The 12,220-nt window shown below is 43.5% G+C and overlaps 1 protein-coding gene across 1 annotated transcript in view; it reads right to left on the minus strand.

Moving 5' to 3' along the window:
• The window catches only part of LOC121278803 (polyamine-modulated factor 1-binding protein 1-like), a 357,653-nt gene that overhangs the window by 298,323 nt on the left and 47,110 nt on the right, over window positions 1–12,220 (minus strand). Inside the window, exon 4 of the mRNA XM_041189256.1 lies at window positions 10,278–10,508. Coding sequence (XP_041045190.1) covers window positions 10,278–10,508 — 231 coding nt within the window. The remainder of the gene's footprint in view (window positions 1–10,277; window positions 10,509–12,220) is intronic.

A 12,220-nucleotide genomic window follows, 5' to 3' on the forward strand; every position in this document is an offset into this window, starting at 1 on the left:
GCAGCTGGAGGCACTGAGATGCATCCGCGAGGCTGAGTGTTTCGTGGATAGCACGTTTTTAGATGTAGTCACCCCACAGCTTATGGAAGTGCAGACAAAGAGGGAATTAGTGAGCATCAGTCGGAAGAAAGGTGTCAGGCAGGTAGTCAGGAAATTCCCAGAGTGCATCTCGCTCGAGAACCGTTTCTCTGTGTTGGAAAACGGTGAGAGTGACGGTTCCTGTGGGGAGTGCAGCCATACTCATGGCACTGTGAGTGGCTCAGCTGCACAGGGAGGAAGGAAAAAGAGGGGAAGAGCAATAGTGGTAGCAGACTTGATAGTAAGGGGAACAGACAGGCATTTCTGTGGCCGTAGACGCGACTCCAGGGTGGTATGTTGCCTCCCTGGTGCCAGGGTCAAGGATGCCACTGAACGGCTGCAGAGCATTCCAAAACGGGAGGGCAAACAGACAGAGATCGTGATACATATTGGTGCCAATGACATAGGTAGAAAGAAGGATGAGGTCCTGCAAGCAGAATTTAGGGAGCTAGGAAGCAGATTAAAAAACAGGACCTCAAAGGTACTAATCTCTGGAAGACTTAACGATGCCATGTGCTAGTGAGTATAGAAATAGGAGGTTAGCCCAGATGAATACGTAGCTGGAGAAATGGTGCAGGGGGGAGGGCTTTAAAGTTTTTAGACATTGGGACCATTTTTGGGGATGTTGGAACCTGAACAAGGTGGACGGGTTGCATCTGAGCTGGAATGGGACCAACATCCTGGCAAGGAGGTTTGCTAGTGTTGTTGCAGAGAGTTTAAACGAACTTGGCAGGGGGATGGGATCCTGGGAGGAGTTTCAGCAGAGGGAGATGCACAGCCAAAATTAGAAGAGAGAGCAAGTAAGTCTGGAATGCATAGAAATTATAGTCCAATTAAGGCACATGTGAGTTTGGCAGGGTTGGATGGTATTTATTTTAATGCAAGGAGTCTGGCGAATGAGGCAGATGAGTTGAGGGCTCAAATTAACTCATGGAAGTATGATGTCACTGCTGTTACAGAGACATGGTTGAGAGAGGGGCAGGATTGGCAGCTCAATATTCCAGGATATAGGGTCTTCAGGTGAGACAGGGAAGGAGGTAAAAGAAGAGGGGGTATCACAATATTGATCAAGGAATCAATTATAGCTGTAAGGAAGGATGACATCTTAGAAGGCTCCTCAAATGAAGCCATATGGGTAGAGCTTAAAAACAAAAAAGGAGCAATCACATTGCTGGGAGTGTACTATAGGCCCCCAAACAGTCAGAGAGAAATAGAAGAACAGATATGTAGGCAAATTTCAGAGAAGTATAAAAATAATAGTGTGGTAATAGTGGGGAATTTCAACTTCCCCAACATTAACTGGGTTAGTCTGCGTCATCAATGATGTAAGATCACATGACAAGAGAACATGTAGAGAGATAGTTCTATGTCAAACCTCTTTTTTAAAATTCATTCATGGGATGTGGGCATCACTGGCTAGACCAGCATTTTTATTGCCCATCCCCAATTGCCCTTGAGAAGGTGGTGGTGAGCTGCCTTCTTGGACCGCTGCAGTCCATGTCATGTAAGTACACCCACACAGTGCTGTTAGGGAGGGAGTTCCAGGACATTGACCCAGCAACAATGAAGGAACGACGATATAGTTCCAAGTCACTATGTTGTGTGGCTTGGAGAGGAACTTGTAGGTGGTGGGGTTTCCATGCATCGACTATCCTTGTTCTTCTAGGTGGTAGGGATCATGGGTTTGTCAAGTGTTGTCAGAGGAGCTTTGGTGAGTTCATCTCGTAGATGATACACACTGCTGCCACTGTGCATCGGTGTGGAGGGAGTGAATGTTGAAGGTGGATGGGGTGCCAATCAAGCCGGTTGCTTTGTCCTCAATGGTGTCAAGCTTCTTGAGTGTTGTTGGAGCTGCACTCATCCAGGCAAGTGGAGAGTATTTCATCACACTACTGACTTGTGACAAGCTTTGGGGAGGCAGAAGGTGAGTTACACCCCGCAGAATTCGCAGCCTCTGATCTGTTCTTGTAGCCACAGTATTTTTATGGCTGGTCCAGTTCAGTTTCTGGTCAATTGTAACCCCCAGGATGTTGACAGTCGGGGATTCAGTGATGGTAATGCCATTGAATGTCAAGAGGAGATGGTTGGATTTTCTCTTATTGGAGATGGTCATTGCCTGGCATTTGTGTAGCATGAATGTTACTTGCCACTTATCAACCCAGCATAAATGTTGTTCAGGTCTTGCTGCATATGGGTATGGGATGCTTCAGTATCTGAGGAGTTGTGAATGGTGCTGAACATTGTATAATCATCAGCGAATGTTCCCACATCTGATCTTATGATGGAGGGAAGGTCATTGATGAAGTAGCTGAAGATGGTTGGGCCTGGGAGTTCTGCTCTTGAGTTCCGCTATTTTGTCCATGTTTCGACTAAGGCTGTAATGAGGTCAGGGGATGAGTGGCCCTGGCAGAACCCAAACTGAGCATCAATGAGCAGTTTATTGCTGAGTAAGTGCTGCTTGATAGCACTCTCGATGATCCCTTCCATCACTTTGCTCAGTCTGTATTGTAAATAGTTAGTATTATGTTAAATAAAAGGTAAAGTTTACCAACAGTCTTGCCACCAGCTGTATACGTAAATGTAGACCATTTAAAACCTACAATAATGATAACAGGGCAGAGCTCTGAAGAAGTCATATGGACTTGAGACATAACTCTGTTTCTGTCTCCACAGATGCTGCCAGACCTCCTGGGTTTTTCCAGCATTTTCTGTTTTTATTTCAGATTTCCAGCATCTGCAGTATTTTGCTTTTACTGATATATGCTCTATTTATGATAATCTGAACTCCACTATATGTTCACATTCAAGACAACTGCATGGGACAGATTCTACCCCATTGTAGGCCCATCTCAAAAAAAGGAAGCCACTGTTACAAGCCTGAAAAGTTCATTAAAAGCAGCAATAAGATGTTGCCTCACCCTGTTGCCCTGAAAACAAATCACCAACCTAAAAATGGACAAAGAGGAAAATGAAGTGGAATGCTTGGAAACACCTGTTTCCACTTCTTTTGGACAGAGTCTTTTGTTCTTGGTAGGTGTTTCACATGCTGCGCTGACTCTGAGGTGGAAGGCCCGGCATATCTTCTGCCAATCAGGCAGTTAAGTGGACAGTGGCAGCCTTCCTTCTGGCCAAGGACCCCGGAAGACAATGTACCACCCACCAAGAGCTGCTGTCCAATCAGAGGCCAGCAGCTCTCGCACTCAACAGAGCATGGAGGAGGCCAGTGCTGGTACTGGGCCAACACCCCCCTGGAGTACCAGGATGGCAGAGCGATGCAGGAGAAAGATAAGTGCTGTTGGGGGGTTGGGGTCTCGTGGGGCGGAGGTCATAAGAGGGGGACCATGAGGTTTGGCAGCAAGGGCAGGGGGGTGGCTGTCTGCAGCCACCTGCCTGCCCCATATCCATGCCCTTGATCATGCACAGATTAGTGCATGTCCCACCCCCGTCCAGAATTCTGACCCGACCCAACCCATCCAGCTGACATGCAGACCACACAGTTTTATCAGTCATGCAGGTCGCATGTTGGCAGGCCCACCTGGAGCTAGGGAGACTGCAGTGTAAATGGGAAGAGGCCCTTAAGTGGTATTTAATTGGCCACTTAAGGGACTCAACTGTAGGTGGAGTGGGAAGGTTGACCATGGGCCTTACTAATAGATTCTGTTACATCGGTGGAGGTGGGAAGGCGTCGGATATTGATCCTGATGTTAACCCACCAAATTTTCAGACCCCTCTGCCTCCTTCCCCTCCTGCGAGGACAGAGGATTCTGGCTTTTAGACTGCGCCTATCATAGCATTAGGTATTCTGGCCCTGTTAAAGGAAGCCTGGAGAAAACTTAGGTATAGAAAACACAAGTCTTTCGCTTCTCTTGTGCTTTACTTGTGCTCTAAAAGTAGAAAATGCTGGAAAAGCTCAGGAGGTAAAACTAAGTGTTGCCCAGTTACAAAGGGTAGGAAAACAGCGTGAAATTAAGATTCAAAGGTTGGATTTTTGTTTTGGGCAGGATCTCAACATTAGGATCAATTCTAGGCCCCTACACCATACAGTGTAAGAAATACTCACCTGACACAATTTTCAAAGGAATGGTCAATTAATGGCCACAGGGCGCACTCATGTCCAATTACAGACAGTGGGCGGGCTCCTGATGCTAGAAGTTCAATAGGAGGCCCTCCAGCACTGAAGGAGCCGCAGCCTGCCGATGCAGGTAAAGGAGAGAAAGGGTGCCTCAAAATGCAAGGGCCCTCTCAGGACTTATTACAAACTTTTATAAAACAAATGGCAGACCACCATTGTGAGGGGGAAACTATATGGTATACTATGGCTGTTATTGTGGCCTTTTAAGTATGGCAGCTGCAGAGGTTGGAAAGGAGGGGAGAGGAGAAAGATGGGGCCTCAAACTGATCTTAGAGGGCTATCCCACCTGTTCCGTTCAGCCACCAGAAGGCTGCCTCTAGAAAGCAGATAGGTTCAGGGCAATGCGGAGGCCGCAGGCCAACTGGAAAATTCCCATTGGTCTCTGGTCATTTGCCTTAATAGGTTTTTAGTTATGTTAACAAACTGCCTGTCTCTTGTCAGTGGTAGCCATCACCACTCCTGACCTGTCTCTTTAATACTGATCCAGTGGTGGGAAGATGCCAGTAAATTAGGACCCTGGCTGGCACCAGGAAATTCCCAGCCCACCAGCTCCATACCCACCTTCAGAGGACTTAGAAAATCCAGCCCAAAGAGTCTAAAATCTAAGTGGACAATAATAAGGTTATAAAATTAAATCAGTTCTTCTCATAAACATTTACAAATCATGTTCCATTCTACACATCAAACCTGATATTTCCCAAATTGCAGAAAACAGCAACTTATGTAGATAATGATAAAACGTATCTGACAAAGAAACACAAATAATTAAAATGTAAACAAGGACAAAATACTGCAGATTGTGGAAATTGGAAATGTGAAATAGAAAAAGAAAATGTTGGAAACACTCAGTGGGTCAGGCAGCATCTTGGACAGAAACAGAAGCCTGGCTTTCAGACTAGGGAAAGGTTTCGTGCGGGCTTGGGAGGGGTTACGTGAGAGCTGTTGTGAGGTCAGGAAAGCCAGAAGAAAGGGCGGGTAGCCATTTCTGCTGTTCATTCAACTCCGGCAAGATCGCCCAGAGCTGTGAACGTGTAAGCATTCCTCCCTGCCAAAACCTGATGCCCTCCATGGGACTGTCCAATGTTTTCAGTCCGGAGGGGAAAAATGCAATGGGCAAGTACAGAGGCATGGAAAGGGGATAGGGGGCAGGGTGGTAGCGAGAAGAAAAGGGAAGGTCTGTTATAGAGTGGAAGGCAGGAATGATTAAATGACAAAAAGGATGATGGTACAAGGTTAAAGAGAGCAAGACAAGTAAAGAAAGAAAAGATAGGTCTAGCACAATGTTCCCTCTAAGCTATCCAGCCACGCAGCAACCCTAATGTTCTCACACAAGTCAGTCCCTTTAAGCTACCATGCTTGCATTGCCGCACAAAAAAATTTAAAGGGACAATGCACTGAAACAAATTGACTGCGCACTACAAAAAAAAAGAGGCTACTTAGGCCTAGTCAGATCTGTAAATGGCAGCAGCAGAACCATTACCAGCAGTTGCAGTCTGAAAAAATACACACAGGGTCCTTGGACAATATGAGGTACACTCCTAAATTCTTAGTAAAATGGAAACTTGGCAGAAAGAGCCTCTGTCAACTCTTGAAGACATATGAATACATGATCTATATCTAAGGACTGGCATCTGATGTTAATTCATAATGTTTAATTTATAAGTCAATAAATCTATAAAACAGACCATTAAGCCAGAATAACATTTAGCATGGCTTTAGAGAAAATAAATCATACCTGAAGAATGAAATGGAATCCCACGAAAATGGAACTCAATTAGCAGATGAATGCTAGAGATTAGTAGATTTTCAGAAAGCACTTGATAATTTTATGCATGTGAGACTTTTAAACAAGGCTAAGGCTCTTAGAATGAATGATAAATATTAGCTGGTGTAAGTGAACATTGGAAAAGGAACCCAGAAGGCAATGAAAATTTGATAATGAAAATCTGTCTTGGGAAACAGTAAAGGCAGAGTTGACAAAGGTCCATTCTGCGTCTCTTTAATGTAAGGTTTGCTGATGATATCAAGATCCATGAGTAAATGAGGCAAGATGGAGAACATTCAATGGGATATGGGTGAATGATGTGAAATAACAAAGGAAGTAGTAAGATGTAATGTAACTGTACAGAAAGCTTGACATATGAACTCGATGGATGTTCTTTGGCAAAGATGAAAAGGAACGGTCACTAAAAATCTGGTTAAAGTGAATCTATTAGTAAGAAATATAAAATATTAAGATGAACCTTCAGTACATTTTATATAGGGTAAAATAGGGTTGGTTAAGTCTATAAAAATCATTAAGGGTAAACTTAAGCATTGTGCGCTCTAGAGAGCATTACATTGGATTGGCTTAGAACATAAAAATGTAGGAAAATAAGAAATAGAAGCAGGAGAGGACCATTGGGCCAATTGAGCCTGCTCCTCCATTCAGTACGATTATTGCTGATCTTTTGCCTCAATTCCACTTCCTGCCTGCTCTCAATATCCTTTGATTCCCTGAAGGACCAAAAATCTGTCGACCTCAGCCTTAAACATATTTAATGATGGAGCATCCACAACCCTTTGGGGCACAGAATTCCAAAGGTTCACAATCCCTTTGAGTGAAGAAGCTTCTTCTCACCTCAGTCCTAAATGATTGGTCTCTTGGTCTCTTTATCTAAGCCATTAATATAGATTGTAAATAGCTGAGGCCCCATCGCTGACCTTTCCAGCACTCCACTAGTTATAGCCTGTCAACTTGAAAATGCCTCATTTATCCCTACTCTTTGTTTCCTGGCCATTAACTGATCCTCTATCTAGGCTAATATATTAAGCCAACTCCACAATCCTTATCTTGTGTATTAACCTTGTGTGTGGTAATTATCGATTATTTAACCCGAGTACACTAGATCTACTGGTTCCCCTTTATCTACCCTACTAGGTATGTTCTCAAAACGTTCATTAGTATGCCAAACAATTTCCGTTACGTAAAACCATGTTGATTTTGTCTGATCTTATCATGAATTTCTAAGTGCATTGCTATGACTTCCATAATAATAGATTACAGCATTTCCCAACAACTGATATCAGGTTAACTGGACTGTATTTCCTCTTTCGTCTCTCCCTCCTTCCTTGAATAGTAGAGTTGTACTTCTTTACTTTCAATCTGCTAGGACATTGTAGAAATTAGGGAATTTTAGAAAATCATAACCAGCTTTCTAATCTCTTTTAGATTGCTAGGATGTAGGCCAGCAGGTCCTGACGATTTGTCAGATTTTAGTCCCTAAAGTTTCTCCAATACTTAGGGCAGAATTTTGCCCTTGGATGGCGGGCAGGCAGCCGAACTCCGCAGCCGAAAAGGGGCTGGCCGCCATTTTGAGTGGGCAGGCCAATTAAGGCCCACCCAGCGGCCTTCCCGACAGGAAGCGCTACCTGTGCGAGGGGTAGAGGAATTCCCCATCTGTCAAAGTGCGCTCAAAAGAGCACACTGCTCCCTGAGGCAAAGTGCTGTCTCAGGGAGTTAACTGGCAGGCAAGAAAAGTCAAAAAAGAGAAATATTAAAATTATTAACAGGTCCCCCTCATGTAACAATGTCACACGAGATGGACATGTTAATAAGAAACACAAAGTTTATTACATTTTTTAAAAACAGACATGAAACTTCATGCTGCCAGTGGATGAAGTTTCATGAATAATCTGGAGCCCGCTGGGGCTCCTGGCCTGCCCACCAGCCTTAAGCTTTGACGGGCAGGGTCTTTATCAAGGTTAATTAGCCTGTCAATGGCCTTAATTGGCCATTGACAGGTCGGTGGGCGGACAACTGATTTCGCGGTCCACCCGCCTTCCTGAAGATTTAAATGGACCGGGGTGACGTCGGGGGTTCTTCCCGACGTCATTTTCCCCTCGGTGAGTGGGCCCCGCCCCCAAATTGCCGAGGGGAAAATCCTGGCCTTAGTCTCTCCTGTTATTAAATAACTTAAGTTTCTCTCTTACTAGCCCTTTGGTTATCCTCTAGTTCTGGTGTGCAATTGAGGCCATGGACAGGGTCAGTTAAAGAATTAAAGGACCTGCCCATCCAACCTTAAAATTGGCGGGCAGGCCAGGAGCCCCAGCGGGAACTAGAAAAAATATGAAACCTCATCCACGGGCGGGATGAGGTTTCACATAGGGTTTAAAAAAAATTAATAAAGTTTTGTAAAAATTATGGGCATGTCCCAACTCATGTGACATGAATGGACATGTTAGGGAAATTTTATTTTTCTATTTTTATATCTACAACCGATCTCCTTGAGGCTGCACTTAGCTTCAGGGAGATGAGTGTGCTCTTTTGTGCACGAAAGAGTGCACCCTCGATTTTGGGACCCCCACCCCCACTGCCTGCACAGGGAGTGCATAGCGCTTCTGTGCAGACGTCACGCTGGGCGGGTCTTAATTGGCCCACCCACATAAAATAGCGGTGCACCTCCGATAGCGGGCGCCGATCGGAAGCACGCCCATCAACTCCCCCCACCCCCCCCGGCGCGGGTAAAATTCAGCCCAAAGTGTTTGCTCAGTGAAAATGGAAACAGTGACAAAGATATCACTGCAATAAAAGTTGAGTACAAGTAAAAATTCAAGAAACAATTTGGTACCAGATGTAAAACTTGTGTTGCAGATCAGCTGTCCATCATCTGATATTCCTTTTCATCAATATCACTGGAAATGAAAATCAGGTTTTTTCTATAAAGGGTAAAGCAGTGCAACAAAAGGGCTGGGCACAGTTAAGGACCATTAGAGGGATTGTTTCCAGGGAATGGCCAGTTCTATGCACAGGGCCTGCTTCTAACTGGGGGCAGAATTTTACGGCAGCGGGATTTTACATTCCCGCTGAAGTCAATGAGGTTTAGAATGTCTCGCCGCATTTTATGGCTCCGTCCCTGCTGAAATGGGGCCGTAAAATTCTGCCCCTTGATGTTTGTAAAACTAGCGCAAAAGACCCCTGAAACATGAGTTGCACTGAATGCAATTTGTGTTTACAATTTTGTGATCTTTTACACTAGTTATGCCAAAATCTGGAGAATTGTGTCATATTAATTAGCACAATTGAGCAGCAACTCCAGGCCCCTTTGTCATCCTTAGTATTTCTACAAGGCTCAAAGCTGCCTTTAAACTACATCTTTCCTCCAGTCATCTTCTGGATCCTGGACTTAAATAAAGGTAAGGAATAAAATTCATTACATAGCTATGCAAATTGGTAAGAAAAATTATGGAAGCCACTGATGTACAAATGCTACAAAAATGTGAACATAATCATATAATGTGACTGGAAAACATGAACAGTACTTTGCAATGAGCACAATTTCAATTATTCAATCATTATAGGGGTAATATTAATGCTGCCTTCCTGGCGGAAACTAGGACAGTTGGGTACTTAAAGTCAGATAGTAATCTTGCCTACCAATGTCATCCTCCCATCCCACAGTCATTCATTTTAAACAGATCTTCTGACCTTTGGCAAAGATCCTTGCTGGAAACCGGTGGGATCTTTCTCTAAATATGCAAATTGGGTTCCGAAATGGTCAGGGAGCCTTATTCCTAAACTAACCACTGGCACGAGTGGGGAAGCAGTTGTGGCTTTCCCGCATGGCTAAGCTACAGTAAGAAGTGAAGCCAGAAGAGGCCTCCTTAAAATACTTTCCGATGACTTACAGGCAAATTTCTGTCACCCAACTTTAGCTCTGACACGGGTGCCCAGCTGCCGCTTCCCACCAGTTTCATGGAGCTAACTGATTGGCGGCATGCAAATCAGGACCGGGAACTTAAAATTTGCCCAAATCGTATGTTGCCAAGCTCAGAACAGTTTGATGCCAGCTGCATCTTCCATGTGTCCAAATTAAAATATGGGCTCATAAATCAGTGTCACGAATAATGTTTTGTACATTACACAACAAATAATTCACCATGGGCAATGCCACCAGTGATCTATTTACTTACATATTGATATTGTGCAATTCATCTTCACCTGCTCCTAGTTCAATATTTTTGTACATAGCTATAGCAAGTTTCACTTCAAATCACAAGACAAATACAGTACTTTAAATATATATACCTCTCTTTGCATCTTCTGGGCCTCGTCTTTTAATGTCTCAATTAATTGTTCACACTGTGCAGTGTGATCTTTGTTACTTTGTGAGTCCTCTTGTCTTGCATTCAACTCTTCTGATAGTTGATCAATCATCTCTTCACAAGTTTCCATTTGGCTATACTTTTCTTCATATCGATGTTGCAAGGTCACTATTTTATCTTTTAACTTACAGACTGTCTCATTCAGCTCAAATATCTGTCAATATAAAATTCTGAGAATAAACAATCTAATTTCAAAAACATTTATTATTTACGAGGTTAAATAAAAAAACCTAGCTATACTGCATCATCTTTATTATCTTATAATTATTTTCAGACAAGAACAGCAACATATTGCAAACATCATCACCTCCAAGATCCCCTCCAACTCACATACTATCCTGACTTGGATATAAAATGGCATAGAAATTTATTCGAAAGGGATGAAAATGGTAGCCTTAATTCTGAGCTGTCAGTTAACTGCTTGCCATATTGCTTTAAGAATTAAAGTGGGCATCCAGGCCCAGACCTGATGCAGGCAATGGTCCCTTTGCATTTGCAAACAATGAGCCTAACTCCTGTTTGATGCTTCTTTTGTCAAATACATTCAGTAAAAGTAAATATACATGTGGCCTAACCAACAATTCTTAAAGGGTCTGTTGCAGGATGTCATCAAAAAGGTGAGTGTTTTAATAATATTTATCTGAGGATGGAGGTTGGAGGTTCAGGAGAGCTCCTTCTGATAACACATTAAAGTCACTGGACACAGCTGGTCACATCCCCACTCCAACACCCATCCCACCCCATCTCCAATACCTAAAATCAATCTCTGCATCACACCTAATCACGCTCTCCTTTTCTTTCCAATGCAACTGCCATTCTCCCAAGGCTGATTTAACAAACAGGCAATGTAACAATGAGAAAGGGATAATTGCAATGACAAAAGGTTAATACCTAATCTCGTTCTAAAGGAGCCTCTAAAGAAGAATGCCCATAATATGATAGAATTTTACATTAAGTTTGAAGGTGATGTAGTTCAAAACTAGGGTCTTACATTTAAACAAAGGGAATTTTGAAGGTTTAAGGGGAAAATTGGCTGTGGTAGATTGGGAAACTACTTTAAAAGGTATGACTGTGGAGAGGCAATGGCTAGCATTTAAAGAATTAACACATTGTTCACAACAAATTTATATTCCTTTGAGGCACAAAAACCCTGCAGAAAAAGTGATCCAACCATGACTAACAAGAGAAGTTAAACACTGTATTAGATCAAAGGAAGAGGCTTATAAAGTTGCCAAAGCGTAGCAAGTCTGTGGATTGGGAGCATTTTAGAAATCAGCAAAGGAGGACCAAGAAACTGATAAAAAAAAAAGAGAAAATGGAATATAAAAGTAAACTGGCGGGAAACATAAAAATTGACTGTAAAAGCATCCATAGGTATGTAAAAAAAAGACAAATATGGGCCCACTAAAGGCAGAATTAGGAGAATTTATGATGTGAATAAGCAAATGGCAGAGAAACTACGCAAATACTTTGGCCTGAATTTTCATCCTTGAGGTGGGTAGCGTGAGTCAGGAAAATTCCCAGCGTGGCCCACCCATCTTGGGAGAAAGTGCCCATAAAGGCGGTATCTTCATTGCTGGGGGCAGGTGCGGGCTGGAGTTGGACGCTGAGGCATGCTATTTAAAAGGTGCACTTTGGTGCAGTGGGACTTCAGCCTGGTTAAAATGCCCTGCACTCACCCCCTACTGCTCCTCATGACCCCATGCCAAGCTATGCTCTTCCACCCACTCCCTTTGGCCCTCATACCTCCAATGTCAAGCTATGGCACTTCCAACCATCCCCCGTGGCCCTTCTTGCCCCCAATGCCAGCTATGGCCCTTCCATGCCCATTGACCCACTATACACTGCATAGAACCAGTGAAGACT

Source organism: Carcharodon carcharias, chromosome 6 (assembly GCF_017639515.1).
Source record: "Carcharodon carcharias isolate sCarCar2 chromosome 6, sCarCar2.pri, whole genome shotgun sequence".
Taxonomy (NCBI): domain Eukaryota; kingdom Metazoa; phylum Chordata; class Chondrichthyes; order Lamniformes; family Lamnidae; genus Carcharodon; species Carcharodon carcharias.